Below are 18,784 nucleotides of genomic sequence, written 5' to 3'. Positions count from 1 at the left end.
ATTCCAATCCAGGAGAGAACAAAGAGGAAAACTCAAAACACAATGCCTCTAACTTTGCATACAGCACTTGTTCAGACACTAAATTCACTTCATCTGAAATGGTAAAACCAAACAACTTATAAGCACCTGATCCAAAAAGATTCTCCGCACATGCTACCTACAGCAAGAAATGTAACTGACCGGACTATTGAACTGTAGGTCACTGGGGCAGAGAATTGGCTCAGAATAGGAATACTCTATTTACTGTAATTTAATAACTTCCATGACACAGGGAGAAGTGGAGGGGAGCCCAAGTCCATATAAGTTTGAGAGTTTAACAAGGTTACCCCAATTCCTATATCTGCTTGCATGTTCAGAACTTTATGAAAAACCATAACATCAATAAAAAGCTTGTTTGGTGCAACAGAAATAGCCGATATAATGTTCATGTCCAGACCCTCATCAGGATTGTTGTGCTGAATTTTTGCATTACAAACAGAAGCAATGTGACCTTTTTTGTTGCAATTACGGCAGGTTGGGCAGTCTGGCCACTCATGACTAACGAAACAATAAGGGCAGGAGGGGAGTGTGAAATGCATACATTGCTGTTTACTGACCTGTTTGCTTTGATGGTGCAGCTGCTGCTGGGAGCAAGGCCACCCCCTTGATGTTGTGATTGTGTGGACCACCGTGACAAAGTCTTCCCACTGCAAACTACCTGAAGCTTGGTGTGGAGGAGAGAGTTGCATAGCTGATACCTCACACCATGACTGAATTTCGTGATCCGCAACTTGTGACTCCTCAAACAACTGTGCAATAGCTAAAACCTCGGACAGGGATGGATTTTCACATGGGAGCGCACACACTCCAACTTACGATCCAGAGCTAAATGAATGATAGCATCTCTCACCATCCAATCCGCATGTGAATCTTTATGGACACAAAATGACGACGACGACTTAATCCATGGAGTTCAGCTGCCCATGCTCAATAGAACTGATGTGGTAGCTTCCTACAGCAGTAAGAATCAAACTAAGGTGCTGTAATATGGGTGCACTTACAATAGTATTTTGAAAGAATTTCACACTTTTTTTCAAATGTTAAAAAGACGGATCCTGCAAAGTGGTGAGTTGACATAGGACTTGATGCATTCTTGGCAATAACCATGAAAAGAACAAGGCATGACATAAAATAGCACCAGTAATCGCAAAAGCTTGATAGTATGGTTGCAGATGTTTCTCATATGCATCCCATTTCTCAATGGTCTAATCATGTGTAGAAAAGGGAGGTGGATAAACCATGGGGTCTTAGCAAGGGCAAAACAGCAGGTGACACAACTGAGGAAAATGCCAACTAGAGGAAACAGAAGCCAATGATTGAAGTAACTGAGTTTGACTGTCCAGTGCCTGGGATTGGTGGTGCAACGCTGTGGCGAATGATTCTCGCTGTTCGACCAACCAATATAAAATGACCTCCGCAAACACCATCGACCATCATGAAAACAGAGGACCGACCAGAGTAGAAAGACGCATGGAGAAAAGGACCACACTCATCACCAATCATGTTATAATTAGGTGTAAGTACAGTATGAACATTAGACTGAACACAACTTTATTCCATGGAAGCATTTACAACTTGAACACTGCTTAAGTACCATTCCGCAAGAACCAAATACATACACAACACTGAAAACTGAGGCTGAGCATAGTTCGGCTAGCCTTAAATAGACTGGGGTCAGTGGCAGACTCTGGTGGTGATTCTCTCTCTCTCTCTCTCTCTCTCTCTCTCTCTCTCTCTCTCTCTCTCACACACACACACACACACACACACACACACACAAAGACAAATCTGAGGCACCCTCTGCAGACTATATAGCACTGCCGCAGCCTTTTGAAAGTACGCACACATGCGACTGCATATATAGTACACTGATTAGCGAAAATATTATGACCATCTGCTTAATAGCTCGTTTGTCCATCTTTAGAACAAAATACATCACTGGTTTTGTGATTAGGGATCCAAAAGTTTGTTGGTAGGTTTGTGGAGGTATGTGGCATTGGATGTCTTTGCATAGATCATATAATTCACGTAAATAACGGGCCGCTGATTTGCATATGTGGTGACGGTGCCCGATAGTGATCCATTTAAGTTCCATAGGATTTATGTCAGGTGAACCTGGTCACCAAAACCTCAACATGAGTTCATTACAATGCTCCTCAAACCAATGTAGCATGGTTCTAGTTCCACGACATGGACAATTACATGGCTGAAAGACGACATCGCCATAGGGGAAGACATCACGCATGAGGGATGCACATGGTTCGCAGCTGTCACCATGTCTTCAATTACTACCACAGGATCCATGCAAGCACAGGAGAATGTCTCCCATTGCATAATACTGCTCCCACGAGCCTGCATCTGAGAGGCATTGCACATTTCTAGCCGCCGTTCATCTCAATGACAGTGCTAATGGAGAGGACCATCACCTAGTGTAGTAAAAACGTCACTCACTCGAACTGCCAACAAGTTTCCATTGATCGAAAGTTGAATCCCGATGGTCCCATGCCTATTGCAATCCTAACTGATGGTGTCATTGGGTCAACATGTGAACACGTAGGGGTGGTCTACTGCAGAGTTCTATGTTCAACAGTGAACAATGAAAGATGTGCTCCAAAACACTTTTGCGTGCACCAGCATTTTGCTCTTTCAGCAGAGATGTCACAGATCCCCATCTATTGTACTTCACAGAGCAGACAAGCCTCTGAACCCCAAGGTCTATGAAGAGTTGTGAACGTCCAACCATTTAGCGCCTAGTGGTAGTTTCACAGTCCTCCTACCTCTTTCAGTAGATGCAGATTACAGTAGTAAATGAACATTTGACCAGGTTCGCCGTTTTTGAGATGCTCATCCACAGGCTCTGTGTAATAATAATCTGCCCTTAGTCAAAATCCCTTATCTCAAACGATGTCCCCATTTGCAGCCTGTGTCTTCACTATGGTGATCCCCATCCATCTCTGCTCTGTTTACATACTTTTGCTACCACGTCACCAGGCGGCATCCAGTTTCGTGGTGGGCAGTGGTTATAATGTTTTGGATTATCAGTATATGTGTTATGAAATAAAATAGTTTCATTTTGTCTTGGCTTTTTTACATGGTACAGTCCTTTGAAAAATTTATGTTTTGTAAATAAGCCTTCAAACAGTAGAGAACTAAATAAATATAACTAATAAACCAAAAGTTCTGGAGACCTGGCAAATTTTTTGCTTTAAAGCTGCCTCTTTATATGTTCAAATTTAGTTCGTTCACACACACACACACACACACACACACACACACACACACCTCTATAGGCTTCCTTTTAACTTACAAATTTAACAAGAAAATACAAAAATTTGAATTTTTATCTACTTAATTCTTTTGCTAATTTGGAAAGTCACACAGAATGGCAATTTCCTTGTTGTATTACCAGATATAACAGCTCCAGCCATTTGTATTACGTCAATATTTATTACTAAACATTTTTATTTTTTTAATCGCATTTCTACAAATTATTTTCTAGAAAAGCTCTCTCACAAAACATTTTATTAGATTCAGCGTCAGTGAGGAAATACAGTAGTGAAAGGGTGAGGTGTGTGGAATATGAAAAATGACACAAGAATGTGGTGTTTAAGAAAACTGAAACACTTCATAATTGCTGGAAATTTGTCAGAGGTATTGCAGAAATATCTTGGCCTTAAAGTAACTGTGTTACCATCAAACCCATTGTGCAGGAATTGTTATACTCACTATGACAAGAAATTTAATGATAACCCACCGCAACAATCACCATCAAGAGAATGTGAAACTGAAGAAGACAATGTAGATGTTTATATTCCTGGGTGTGAAGCTGTTGATGTACTGAAAGTTAGCATTTCTGTTGTAGCCCCTAATACATACCCCCATAAATGCCTAGGCATGATAAGAAGCACATGAAGGAAACAGGGTGTACAAAGAAAACACTCAATAGGAGTGCTAAGGCTCCAACAGATGTCCAGAGCCAAGCTGGGCTATAGTGACAATCTGGCCACTGGACCTTGCTCCAGCCACTGGACCCTCCTCCGGCAGGTTTCTCATCAGCACCCCAGTGCTCCACAGGTCTCAACCCTCTGCTTGTATGTCCTACACTCATAGGAGGGCTCATCTAGCAGCTCCTACAGCAGGTTAAAGAGCTGGGTAACTACATCTATATGACTATCCTGCAATTCACACTCAAGAAAGTGCTTGCAGAGGTTTATGAAACACATTCAGATTATTTATCAACTGTTCCAGTCTCAATTTGCATGTGAACACTTACACATTTCTATGCAAACTCTAATTTTGCTTATTTTATCAATATGATCATTCCTCTCTGCCAGATCTGGAGGTGTAGTGACAAAGTGTGCGCCTGGAAACCAAGAGGTTGGGGGATCGAATCCCGGCTGGACAATGGAAATTTTCAATCTCTTTCATCTGGCTTTCACTTCTCAGCAACATGTGGAATAGTCAGGAATGATACTTGGCCTGGATGCCATGTTAAACTGAAGGTTCCCTTTCCTTGTGTGGATAACTAGGATAGATTAGACACATGCAAGTGAATGAAGTGGTGTACAATTGAAAGACTGGCACCTAACTATTGAGCCACATGAAACTGTTATTACAATTATTTTTTCTCCCTACATAGGTGTGAGTCAACAATATATTTTGGCATTTAGAGGAGGAAGATGGTGATTGCAATTAAGAGTCTAGGTCTCGCTGCAGCAAAAACACCTTTGTTTTAATAATTCCCCTCCTGCTCCCTTATATTATCTGGGATATTCTCTACACTATTTTGTGTCAATACAAAATTTGCTGCCCTTCTTTGAGCTTTTTCAATGTTCTTCATCAGTCCTATATGGTAACGTTCCGATACCATGCAACAGTACACCAGAAGATGAGCCGGCCGTGGTGGCCGAGCGGTTCTAGGCGCTACAGTCTGGAACCGCGCGACTGCTACGGTCGCAGGTTCGAATCCTGCCTCAGACATGGATGTGTGTCATGTCCTTAGGTTAGTTAGGTTTAAGTAGTTCTAAGTTCTGGGGGACTGATGACCTCAGCAGTTAAGTCCCAGAAGCATAATGCAGGCAATCTCTTTAGTAGATTTATTGTATCTTCTAAGTGTTCTGTCAATAAAATACAGTCTTTGATCCACCTTCCTCACAACGGTTTAAATGTGATTGTTCCAGTTTAAGTTTTTCGTAATTGTAATCACTACGTATTAAGCTGACTTGAAAATCTTTAATTCTGCGAGTCTTTTCAGGCAACCAAAATTTACCAAATCTTTTTTGTACTCATATAGATCTCACACTATTTATTGTTTAGGCTCAATTGCCACTTTCTGCACCATACGGATATCCTGTATAAATCATTTTATGGTACCTTTTCATCTGAAGATTTTACTAGATTGTAAATTTCACATATAACTTTGGTTTCAGTAGATGATGTCCTGTTAATTACAACAAACTGACAATTCTGACAGGAAACCACAAATCCAGTAGCACAATTTTGATGATACTCCATAGACAAGCAATTTGGTCAAGAGCCATTTAAGAGGAAAGCTGTCAAAAAGCCTACTAAAGATCTAGATATATGGAATCAACTGGAGAGCCCATGTAATTAATACTCATTACTTTGTATAAATAAAGAGCCAGTTATGTTTCACTAGTACATTATTTTCTGAACCTGTATTGGTTGTGTGTCAATAGATCATTTACTCTTAGATATTTCATAATGTTGGAACACAGTATGTGTTCCAAAATCCAACTGCTAATTGATGTCAGTGATGTAAGTTTACAATGTAGAGGATTATGTTTCCTTTCTTATGTCCGGTCTGATCTGGGCAACTTTCCAGTCTTTAGGTAAAGATGTTTTTTAAACACAATGAGCGGCATCTAAAAGGCTTATGATCTGGACTGGAAGACATACTTTTATCAAGTGACTTACACTGCTTTGCTACACTGAGGGTATCTACTTCTAAATTACTCTTGTTGGCAGCTATTCTTGATTTGAATTATGGAATATTTGTTATCTTCTTTGGTGAAGGAACACTGCAAAACTATGTTTAGTAACTCTGTTTTATTGGTAACATTACTGTTGCTTATTTAACATACTGATTATTTCTCACTACTGGTATGCTTTTCATACGACCACAATCTCTTAAATGGATTTTTTGTCACATTTTCAGACAGAGTTTCATGATGGAAACAAAGGCAACCACACTGTAGTCTGCAGTAAGTAACAAACATCATATCCTGGAGATTTAACCTTCTTTTAAATCTGGCATGCTTTACTCATCACTTCTGCAGCAGTGTCCTGACCTGTTCTGTTTACTGTTCCATCTCTTATTAATTTACTTTGCATAAAATCAACTGCCATCATGCCTATTTATCTGATTTTAAACCACATCTAACAAAGGAAAATCCAGGATGGAATGTAGCAATATTATGAGGAGGAAAGTTGCTACTCACCATATAGCGGAATGCTGAGTCACAGATAGGCACAACAAAAAGTGTTTCACACTTAAACCTTTCGGCCAATGGCCTTTGTCAACAATATAAACACATACACGCACACACAAACTCACGCAAACACAACTCACACACACAACCGTAGTCTCAGGCAACTGAAACAACATTGCGAGCAGCAGCACCAGTGCATGATGGGAGTGGCAACTGGGTGGGGGTAAGGAGGAGGCTGTGGCAGGGAGGGGGACAGATAGTACGGAAGGGATGGAGGACAGTGAAATGCTGCAGGTTAGGTGGGGGGTATGGGAGAGATGGGGAAGAGGGGGGGGGGGAGGTGGCGGAAATAAATAAATAAATAAATACAAAGGCTGGGTGTGGTGGTGGAATGACGACTGCATAGTGCTGGAATGGGAGCAGGGAAAGGGGCTGGACTGGTGAGGGCAGCAATTAACGAAGGTTGAGGCCAGGAGGGTTACAGGAATGTAGGATGTATTGCAGGGAAAGTTCCCACCTGCGCAATTCAGAAGAGCTGGTGTTGGTAGGAAGGATCCATATGGCACAGGCTGTGAAGCAGTCATTGAAATGAAGAACATCGTGTTTGGCAGCGTGGTCAGCAACAGGGTGGGCCACTTGTTTCTTGGTCACAGTTTGTCAGTGGTCATTCATGCGGACAGACAGCTTACTGGTTGTCATGTCTACATGGAATGCAGCACATTGGTTGCAGCTTAGCTAGTAGACAACATGACTGGTTTCATAGGTAGCCCTGCCTTTGATGGGATAGGTGGTGTTAGTGACTGGATTGGAGTAGGTGGTGGTGGGAGGATGTATGGGACAGGGGGATTCAGTTGCATGAGACTGCAGTTGTGTGTGTAAGATGTGTGACTGTGTATGTGTGTGTGTGTGTGTGTGTGTGTGTGTGTCTATTGTTGACAACAGCCATTGGCCAAAAGCTTTAAGTGTGAAACACTTTTTGTTGTGCCTATTTGTGACCCAGCATCTCTGTTATATGGTGAGTAGCAACTTTCCTTCTCATAATATTGTTTAAACCACATCTACATTGTGTGTCCTCAGAATCTTTTGCTGACATGTCTACCTTAATTTGGAAGAACTGGAGCTCTCTCTTAGGAAGGTATCAAGCCAATTTTTATTTGCTTTTTCAAATTTTTGCATTTATTTTTGTTGTATTTTGTGTGTGGTATTCAGTCTCGGTATACTGACCTTGTGGTCACTAACTCCTGTACCCACCACTACGCTCTCTATTTACTCAAGGTTCTTCGTCGCTATGAGGTGTAGTATGTCAACCGGGTCGACAGAAGCGTCCAATCCCACGCGTCTGCTTTGACCCGTGACGTAAGGGTGTTGTCGTGTGTGACGTCATGACGGCGAAGAGTTTGGTTTGAGTGTGGCTGTCTCCAGTTCTGTTTTGTCTTATTTTATTTACTTTTCTGATCTGTTCGTTCTATCTCGTGAGATTTTTTTTTTAAATTTAAAAACACTTATTACTTATTTTAATTATCTGTTTCCTCGAATTTCTGTTTTAGTTTATTATATTTATCTTTCTGATCTGTTCGTTCTATCCTGTGAGATTTTTTTTTTTAAGACAAAAAACACTAATCAGCTACTGAAGCATCTTTATCTTCTATGGGTTGCAGGGCTTATGACCCCTGGGGAGGTGGGTGGGTATTCATGCATGGCTGTCTTCACTTACACGTTGTAGCTACGCAAGGCGTCTAAATTTGTTTATATTTAGTTTGCCCCCCACCCAAAACACCCCATTCCCCGCGCTTGTCCCATTAGTGTCATTAGGCTTCTTGTGGAAAGTGTGTGTGTTTGTTTTTGTTTCCGCCATATTTGTGACGTCATGGGTCAAAGCAGACGGTTGGGATCGGACGCTTCCGTATTTCCCTGCAACCATTTCTCAAACTGCAGAGAACCTCGCACCCAACAAGGGCCAAATGTCATTTAATGATTAAAAAGAGCAAGAAAAACTGTGACAACAGTTCCGTAACACCACATTGCAATTGCTTAAAGCACGATTATATGGAAGATCATTAAGAGGATTTCCGATAGAGGTGGGAGGTGCCCAGTCACTGTTGTAATATGAAAAGGAAGTCTCCAGAGTAACCTGTGAAACACAGCTCAGACAATGATGGGAGGATGGTTGGGGCTTCAGTTCCACCAATAATGAAGCACACAACTGTTCCTTTTCCATGTGAGAGCAGTATTTTCCATTGCCTGCAGCATGTAAGACATCACACATTCATGTATTACAGCCTGTTGTGGCACCTCACAGAAAGAAGTAAAGCCTTGACCTTTCAACTTTACTTAGTTGACAAGACAACTTCCCGATTCATGAAACAAAACTATTTTTCATCCTCTTCTTCAAACTTCGGAAGGATCATACGTGCCCAAATAGTTATACTAGTGTTGGCCTCAAAAGCTGTGTTGGATAGATCATGGAGCAGATAGTCAACAGCCATCTCGTATAGATCATAGACTACAGATAACTTAGTAACTCTTATATCACCGTCTTTAATAATGTGAACATCCAGGAAGCACATATATGACAGGATTTCTCCTGCAGTAATCAACTGATAAGTACTTTTTTGACATTGTGAAGATCTTTGATGGTACATCAAGATATAATATTCTTAGTCACTTCTGCAAAACAGATTGGTGTCCTTCAAATTAGTGTTTTGAGGGTCCTGTCATGTCATTTGTGAACAACTTCTCTGTCTTTGGTGACTCTTCTACCCTTGTTACAATGAACCCATCAGTTGCAGCTTCTAATTAGGAAGCTGAAGGAATGAGTGGGGTGTAAAAAAGATTTTAATTTTTTGACTTGTGTGTGCTCTTTTTAATATTCATGCTTAATTTTTAACTTCACTGAACTAAGGATGAGAGGTGCTGTTCTTAATATAAGGGAAATGGTGAGATATCTGGATCTCATAGTTGATTTTACATTTATCTAATTGTCACATATTAAAAACTTGAAAGCATGGCCCTTAAAAGCAGTAAATACTTTTAAAATGCATAGGTTATAGTTCACAGGGGCAGACCAAACCTGTGTGCTCCAGTTTTACAAAGCCTTCATGCAGTCTCAGTTTGGTAATGGGTGCACGGTGTATGCATCTACATGGCCCTCTATTTTAGAATAGTGGACTTATTTCTAGATTTTCAGGCTTTTGACATCACTCCTCACAAGCAACTCTGATCAATTTGCGTGCCTATAGATATCATCTCAGTTGTGCAATTGATTTGTGATTTCTTGTCAAAAAGATCACAGTCTGTAGTAACTAAGAGAAAGTCTTAGAGTCAAGCACAAGTGATACCTGGCTTTCCCATAGGAAGATTTATGGGCTCTCTGCTGTTCCTAATTGATATACACTGTTTAGGAGACAATCTAGCGATCCTCTTAGATTTTTTGCAGATGATATAGTCATTTACATCTTGTAAAGTCATCAGGCAATCAAAACCAATTGCAAAATGATTTAGACATAATATCTGTATGGTGCAAAAAGTGATAATTGACTCTAAATAACAAAAAAAGTGAAGTTATTCACAAGAGTACTACAGGAATCTACTAGGTTTCGATGACATGATGAAATACACAAATTTAAAGGATGTGAATTCAACTAAATACTTAGGGATTACAATTATGAATAACTTAAATTGTTGGGATACATACATAATGCTGTGGAGAGAGTAACCAAAGACTGTGATTTAATGGCAGAATACTTAAATGATGCAACAGGTATAATAATGACACTGCCTACACTACGTTTACCCGTCCTTTTCTGGAATACTGCTGCACAATGTGAGATCTGCATTAGAGTGAGAGTGTCACTGCTATGATGCATGAGTTATGGCAATCATTAAAACAAATGCTTTTTTGTTGCAGATGGAACTTTTCATGGAATTTCAATCACTAACTTTCTCCTCCGAATACAAAACTATTTTGTTGGTGTCCATTTACAAAGGAAGAAATAAACATCGTAATAAATAAGAGGAATCAGAACTTCCACAGAAAGATTTAAGTGAACGTTTTTCCCCATGCACTGTTTGAGAGTGGAACAGTAAGCCGCATCCATTCTGGCCACACTGTGCAAAATCCAGACAAGAGGTTCAGTGCAGTACGGAGTGGCCAGTATGGACCTTGTAGAATAATCTTGGGTATGGCTGATAAAACTACTTTGTAGAACCATGAACCAGTTCCACGCAGTGTCAGTACATCCAAGGAAATGATTCATTCAAGCAAGGCTGTTTATGGACAGCATCTCTAATTTTTCATTGTTACTGAAGCACAGACATGCACACTGGAGTGCACTTACAACACTCTGCTCCATTCTCTTTGATTGTGCACTACTCAGCACTGCTCTGCGCTGCTCTGCGCCATGAGTTTCTGCATGGCATGTCTGGTGTGGATGCGGGTGTAGAGAAATAGCTTGAAGGTGGTTCAATGAACCCTCTGCCAGAAACTTAACTGTGAATCGTAGACGTGGATGCAGTGCAACACCATGGAATAGTCTAGTTACTAAAAAATTTAGGGCAAGCTATGTCAAGCATCTGTGCTGATGCTGGTGAGCCACCACTTAACAGGAGGTGACTCCTCTTGGTGAGAGAAGCCTATAAAACAACATCCACACCAGAGACGCTTGCAAATCATGCCACTGCCTCATCACCAATGGAATGACATTTCAGAAATTGAATGTGAGCCATAACGCCCAAGGGCTCATTTCAAAGTTTTATACCAAGAGTGGAGCAGTTGTTCATCTTGGATTCTGAGGAGGTCCAGAATTATGTTGGATTTAAACTTCAAGAATGAATGTGCCTCTGATTTAACTTTTTAAGTACTTGCTTTATAAAACTTTCAACCAGCATCACAATTTTAACACAGTACACGCAGATGGTTCAAAACAAGGGACCTTCCTTGACTAATCACTCGGTTTTCCTGACCGTGTCCTCAAGATTTGGCTTTCCAATCAGTAGTCTGTATTTAGTGCAAAACTTTATACAATCCGAAAGGCACAGGAGTAGATGAAGCATTATCAAAGAAAACAGGTTCTCAGCTGCTCTGATTCTTTGCTGCCTTACAAGCGCTGCAGCAAATATACTCAGAAGAAAAAAATACAGGAGAAACTGGTTCCATTTTACAACAGCAGGGGAAGGATGTCATGAGGTGCAAAGGCCTGTGGCAGTCAGGGGAAATGAGTAAATGAATCAAGCAAGCAAGAAGGCCAACAGAAAACCAACTGACACACAGTCCCATTCCCTTGCATGCTGTCGCCACACAGTAGTCAGAAAAATATGCAACTGAGGGGGGAGGGAAAGCTGCCACTGAGGAGCAATAAATGTGATCAGTGAAGCCAAACATAGGGCTGTGGCATACCTCATGCTAGTCACTCCAATGGAATGGTCGCCCTTACTTGCCTCTCAACATACAGTCCATTAACTCATTAATTAATTCTCCCATGGAAGAACATCCATCTGTAATGTGACAATGATTAATTGCTACACCTTAAATTTGTTATTGTTGTTGCAATAGGTGTAAATGACTTATTGCACAAAGAATCCATTAGATAAACACTCCTAACTATAATTTTGTTGCGTCTTTTTTTCAATGTCAGCAACATTTGTAGCTATTTTTTGGGTTTTTAATAACTCATGGATGATATATATTCAAAAGTTTGCCCAGAACTTCGGTTTTTGGAGAAAAAAAAAATAGGCTGGTTAGAGAGACAGACATGTTCCACTGGACCTCAAGTAGTCTCTTAATCATTGCTACTGAACTGAAAACATCAACAATACTAAGTGACAGACTTTTCTGTTTCACACATTTCTTGCTTGAATGCTGTAAGGCACCCACTTATCTGTTGAGTGAATTTCCAAATGAGTAACTTTCTTCATCATTAGCCTACATCCTCCAAATCCCAAATAAAATACATGCTGACTGTAGGCATTTTGAATCATTCCTCACATCATTGAGTTTGGAGATATTTTTAAGATTCTTCATCTGAAATGTTCATAACGCCCTGACAGGGATTTTCAGACTTACCAGATGTCGTTGGCACTTGCAAGTCTAAATGCTTGTCTGATACCTCCCTGTTCATTGCCGGATAGAGGGGAATGATATTGAGGGATACCCTGATCTTTCCAGCAAATTATTTCTGTACAAAACTTTTACTGCTTACACATGTTATTGATCTACCATAAGTAGAATAATATTTCGTCATGAAGAAACAAAATGGTAATGCAAGGCACTAATGCCACATCATTATGAATGCATGTGTGTGTGTGTGATAAATCAGAAGAGTAGTAACTGAGGATCCAGTGTATTTTATTCTAGATGAAATCACTGACAGACAGAACTGGTATGTATTAAATATTTTAGTAGAACCTCTGAATGGAGAACAAGTGAAACCTGTGTGTTTGTTAACTTTCATTTTTAAGAAAACAGACAATGATACCATGTTGCGAAGTTTCAACAATGTATTTGTTGTGTTGTGGCCTGATTGAATAAAATGTGATCGTGTGTGGTTAGTGCACACAGATTAAGATTGTTAAATCTTACCTGCGCTTTTCAGTCTCAAGTCTATGTTCTTTAAATTAAAACACACGATCTACATCCTGCACACTATTCATCCATTTGTGAATCATTAAAATACATTACTCATGCGTCAAACAGGTTTCTCATATGTCAACTAATTTGTATCTTGCAGTGAGAAATTACAGATATAAGCTCCTACCACAATACAAGAGGTAGGAGCTTATATCCTACCACAATACAAGACCCCCCCATGAACCATGGACCTTGCCGCTGGTGGGGAGGCTTGCGTGCCTCAGCGATACAGATGGCCGTACCGTAGGTGCAACCACAACGGAGGGGTATCTGTTGAGAGGCCAGACAAACGTGTGGTTCCTGAAGAGGGGCAGCAGCCTTTTCAGTAGTTGCAGGGACAACAGTCTGGATGATTGACTGATCTGGCCTTGTAACATTAACCAAAACGGCCTTGATGTGCTGGTACTGCGAACGGCTGAAAGCAAGGGGAAACTACAGCCGTAATTTTTCCCGAGGACATGCAGCTCTACTGTATGATTAAATGATGATGGCGTCCTCTTGGGTAAAATATTCCGGAGGTAAAATAGTCCCCCATTCGGATCTCCGGGCGGGGACTACTCAGGAGGACGTCGTTATCAGGAGAAAGAAAACTGGCGTTCTACGGATCGGAGCGTGGAATGTCAGATCCCTTAATCGGGCAGGTAGGTTAGAAAATTTAAAAAGGGAAATGGATAGGTTAAAGTTAGATATAGTGGGAATTAGTGAAGTTCGGTGGCAGGAGGAACAAGACTTTTGGTCAGGTAATTACAGGTTTATAAATACAAAATCAAATAGGGGTAATGCAGGAGTTTAATAATGAATAAAAAAATAGGAGTGCGGGTTAGCTACTACAAACAGCATAGTGAACGCATTATTGTGGCCAAGATAGACACAAAGCCCATGCCTACTACAGTAGTACAAGTTTATATGCCAACTACCTCTGCAGATGATGAAGAAATATATGAAATGTATGACGAGATAAAAGAAATTATTCAGGTAGTGAAAGGAGACGAAAATTTAATAGTCATGGGTGACTGGAATTCGTCAGTAGGAAAAGGGAGAGAAGGAAACATAGTAGGTGAATATGGATTGGGGGGAAGGAATGAAAGAGGAAGCCGCCTTGTAGAATTTTGCACAGAGCATAACTTAATCATAGCCAACACTTGGTTCAAGAATCATAAAAGAAGGTTGTATACCTGGAAGAATCCTGGAGATACTAGTAGGTATCAGATAGATTATATAATGGTAAGACAGAGATTTAGGAACCAGGTTTTAAATTGTAAGACATTTCCTGGGGCAGATGTGGATTCTGACCGCAATCTATTGGTTATGAACTGCAGATTGAAACTGAAGAAACTGCAAAAAGGTGGGAATTTAAGGAGATGGGACCTGGATAAACTGAAAGAACCAGAGGTTGTAGAGAGTTTCAGGGAGAGCATAAGGGAACAATTGACAGGAATGGGGGAAAGAAATACAGTAGAAGAAGAATGGGTAGCTCTGAGGGATGAAGTAGTGAAGGCAGCAGAGGATCAAGTAGGTAAAAAGACGAGGGCTAATAGGAATCCTTGGGTAACAGAAGAAATATTGAATTTAATTGATGAAAGGAGAAAATACAAAAATGCAGTAAATGAAGCAGGCAAAAAGGAATACAGACGTCTCAAAAATGATATCGACAGGAAGTGCAAAATGGCTAAGCAGGGATGGCTAGAGGACAAATGTAAGGATGTAGAGGCTTGTCTCACTAGGGGTAAGATAGATACTGCCTACAGGAAAATTAAAGAGACCTTTGGAGAGAAGAGAACCACTTGTATGAATATCAAGAGCTCAGATGGCAACACAGTTCTAAGCAAAGAAGGGAAGGCAGAAAGATGGAAGGAGTATATAGAGGGTTTATACAAGGGCGATGTACTTGAGGACAATATTATGGAAATGGAAGAGGATGTAGATGAAGACAAAATGGGAGATAAGGTACTGCGTGAAGAGTTTGACAGAGCACTGAAAGACCTGAGTCGAAACAAGGCCCCGGGAGTAGACAACATTCCCATTGAACTAATGATGGCCTCGGGAGAGCCAGTCATGACAAAACTCTACCATCTGGTGAGCACGATGTATGAGACAGGCGAAATACCCTCTGACTTCAAGAAGAATATAATAATTCCAATCCCAAAGAAAGCAGGTGTTGACAGATGTGAAACTTACCGAACTATCAGTTTAATAAGTCACAGCTGCAAAATACTAACGCGAATTCTTTACAGACGAATGGAAAAACTGGTAGAAGCCGACCTCGGGGAAGATCAGTTTGGATTCCGTAGAAATGTTGGAACACGTGAGGCAATACTGACCTTACGACTTATCTTAGAAGAAAGATTAAGAAAAGGCAAACCTACGTTTCTAGCATTTGTAGACTTAGAGAAAGCTTTTGACAATGTTAACTGGAATACTCTCTTTCAAATTCTGAAGGTGGCAGGGGTAAAATACAGGGAGCGAAAGGCTATTTACAGTTTGTACAGAAACCAGATGGCAGTTATAAGAGTCGAGGGGCATGAAAGGGAAGCAGTGGTTGGGAAAGGAGTAAGACAGGGTTGTAGCCTCTCCCCGATGTTATTCAATCTGTATATTGAGCAAGCAGTAAAGGAAACAAAAGAAAAATTCGGAGTAGGTATTAAAATTCATGGAGAAGAAGTAAAAACTTTGAGGTTCGCTGATGACATTGTAATTCTGTCAGAGACAGCAAAGGACTTGGAAGAGCAGTTGAACGGAATGGCTAGTGTCTTGAAAGGAGGATATAAGATGAACATCAACAAAAGCAAAACGAGGATAATGGAATGTAGTCAAATTAAGTCGGGCGATGCTGAGGGAATTAGATTAGGAAATGAGACACTTAAAGTAGTAAAGGAGTTTTGCTACTTAGGGAGTAAAATAACCGATGATGGTCGAAGTAGAGAGGATATAAAATGTAGACTGGCAATGGCAAGGAAAGCGTTTCTCAAGAAGAGGAATTTGTTAACATCGAGTATAGATTTAAGTGTCAGAATATCGTTTCTGAAAGTATTTGTATGGAGTGTAGCCATGTATGGAAGTGAAACATGGACGGTAACTAGTTTGGACAAGAAGAGAATAGAAGCTTTCGAAATGTGGTGCTACAGAAGAATGCTGAAGATAAGGTGGGTAGATCACGTAACTAATGAGGAGGTATTGAATAGGATTGGCGAGAAGAGAAGTTTGTGGCACAACTTGACTAGAAGAAGGGATCGGTTGGTAGGACATGTTTTGAGGCATCAAGGGATCACAAATTTAGCATTGGAGGGCAGTGTGGAGGGTAAAAATCGTAGAGGGAGACCAAGAGATGAATACACTACGCAGATTCAGAAGGATGTAGGTTGCAGTAGATACTGGGAGATGAAGAAGCTTGCACAGGATAGAGTAGCATGGAGAGCTGCATCAAACCAGTCTCAGGACTGAAGACCACAACAACAACAACAACAATACAAGAGTACACACAAAGCACAGTTTTTTTCTTTCAGTTGACAAAGCTAAAAGGGGTCAAGTGCAAACTGGGCACTGATGAAATAAAATAAAATGTTTAGCAATCCCTACCTTATTTAAAAATCATCGGGATATACTATTACACATACTACGGCAAACACATTATGAAGAAAACATTTGTAGAATGGGGCTGCAGAACATGATGACAGAACAACAGTGTTACGTTTCCATAACGACACACTCACAAACTAAACTCCGCGCCGTCGTGACGTCACACACTACAACGGCCTTACGTCACGGGTCAAAGCTGACACGTGGAATCGGATGCTTCCGTTGACCCGGCAATAACAGTTCTAAGAATTAAAAGGCTTTACAAGTTCCAAGGCAAAATAAAACAATATATCCCTTAAATGGTTACAGCATGATGATTCAGAACTTTGTTAGCAATGGTAAAAATTTTATTCCAAAGATACATAAAAACAGGGGAGCGTATAATGTTAAGACGAACACAGTGTTAAACGCAAAATATTATAAATGAGATCCTCTGTGGAACTGAAGTATGGAAGACGTTATACTTGTGAATAAAAAGGCGGCATTTGGAGAAGTGTGAAACTACAGAAAAAGCAGTTGGCAAATAAAAACACGAATACACTTACTTGGTATGTAAGTGAATACAACTTCTCTTACAGCAGGTATTAGAGCACCGTCAGAGCACATGTACTCAAACGAAAATATTTTTCTTCGGAGTGAAGCTGCCAATATTTTGTTATTGCCATTGCACATACACAATTTAGAAAGAGAATATATGTTTCCCTGCGAAGGGAGTAGAAAGTAATGAGCATCGATAATATTATCCATTACGGTGTCACCGAAGCACAGTTTCCCCACTAGATTTATTCAACGCGTAAACAACTGGGGGTTCCACCGCGCACATGTAAACAAACAAGACACTGTACAGGTAAACAAAATAAACGAAACTCGTGAAGTACTCATTGGACACGGGGTCAGAGATGAATGGTTTTTCGCCTAGCTGTTAGACGGGCGGTTATCAGGTATTTTCATTTTCTTCAGATATACGTTGGCTGTAATTTAAAGTAAAAACTGTATACGTTAAGTTCTAAAACCCATAGATTATTTGAGTCATATAAACCAATCTCACTTCATCTATTTTCCCGTTGACAAGGAACTATGGTAGCCAGCATGTAATTGTTTTTCATCCAAGGGAACGAAAGGAGTGCGTTGAAGTTTGGTTAAGACTGTGTTTTAATTGAAAGTGAACTGTACATTATTACAACATTGCTTTGCTTAAGTTGTGATACAACTGAAAGACAAATGATGCCATACTAAGTGGTGTGAGTTGTCACGGCTATTTTATTAGTTGGTAAGTTTGGGAATCGGTACTGACAAACAAATCCCATGCAGTAGGCCTATTAAAAGAACACTATGGAAATTAGTGTAACTAGAACGTATCGACAATAAAACTAATTTGCGTAATAATGTAAAGCATGTGTAAATGCTGATAACTGTTTAACGCTGAGAGTTTATTGAGTAATATTCACTTTTTTTTTAATGTACGACATGTAAAGAGAGCCGTGTAAAAATACCGCTTGGAACAATACTGACGTTCGAATCTAGGTAGAATCAAAAATGTCGTTTTACCATAGAATTCAGTTTGAGTCGGTGCTTATTAAAATGGTGTGTCACCTTTGCGATCTGAACTGACCAGTGACGTGTGTTTATAGTTTACTTTTGTAACTGAGTAGACGTCACAAAAAATTATATATACATAGGCTTCTTTGCAAAACTTGCAATTTTTGTAGAACCCTGTACTTTTTCTTGTCGTAGTTAACACCTACTTCGTGGACATTTATTCTTTTGCTGCTGTGTCCGTTGCACATTAACGCCTCACAATGAGAAGTTATATTATAGTAATGAAATGCGTTTCCAACACAGTGGTTGGCAGAAAATCACGAATTTTGGGGTAAATTGAGGATGAGATTATTTAATCAAATTGTGGTGCTCGATATGAAATCAGGACGACCTGACAGGCAACAAACAAGCTCTGTGCTAGGATATAGATAGTGGTTTCCTTTTGTGTTGTGTCACAGAACAGCAAACAATTATTTTATGATGTGGAAAAGACATTAGTGAACTATGTAGTGGGTCATTCCATGCCAAGTGGTCTAAACCTTCCCACCATCAT

At 40.2% G+C, this 18,784-nt stretch overlaps 2 protein-coding genes across 9 annotated transcripts in view; one reads left to right on the top strand and one right to left on the bottom strand.

Moving 5' to 3' along the window:
- The window catches only part of LOC126188914 (KICSTOR complex protein kaptin-like), a 124,057-nt gene extending 106,554 nt beyond the window's left edge, over nucleotides 1–17,503 (bottom strand). The window contains exon 1 of the mRNA XM_049930623.1: nucleotides 17,238–17,503. Within this exon, the coding sequence (XP_049786580.1) occupies nucleotides 17,238–17,439 (202 nt within the window). The 5' untranslated portion in view covers nucleotides 17,440–17,503. The remainder of the gene's footprint in view (nucleotides 1–17,237) is intronic.
- A 24-nt stretch (nucleotides 17,504–17,527) lies between these two features.
- The window catches only part of LOC126188912 (DNA polymerase iota), a 67,262-nt gene continuing 66,005 nt past the window's right edge, over nucleotides 17,528–18,784 (top strand). For 2 of the 8 annotated variants that reach the window (XM_049930616.1, XM_049930615.1), the window contains exon 1: nucleotides 17,770–17,962. The gene's annotated coding sequence lies outside the window, so the exon portion shown is untranslated. Of the gene's footprint in view, nucleotides 17,634–17,769; nucleotides 17,963–17,996; nucleotides 18,217–18,784 lie in introns of those variants that run through there. The other 6 variants (XM_049930614.1, XM_049930620.1, XM_049930619.1 and 3 more) reach the window with 6 other exon arrangements.

This window comes from Schistocerca cancellata, chromosome 5 (assembly GCF_023864275.1).
Source record: "Schistocerca cancellata isolate TAMUIC-IGC-003103 chromosome 5, iqSchCanc2.1, whole genome shotgun sequence".
NCBI classification, from domain to species: domain Eukaryota; kingdom Metazoa; phylum Arthropoda; class Insecta; order Orthoptera; family Acrididae; genus Schistocerca; species Schistocerca cancellata.
Note: the sequence above shows the minus strand (reverse complement) of the source record. Positions and strands in the feature narration are given on the sequence as shown.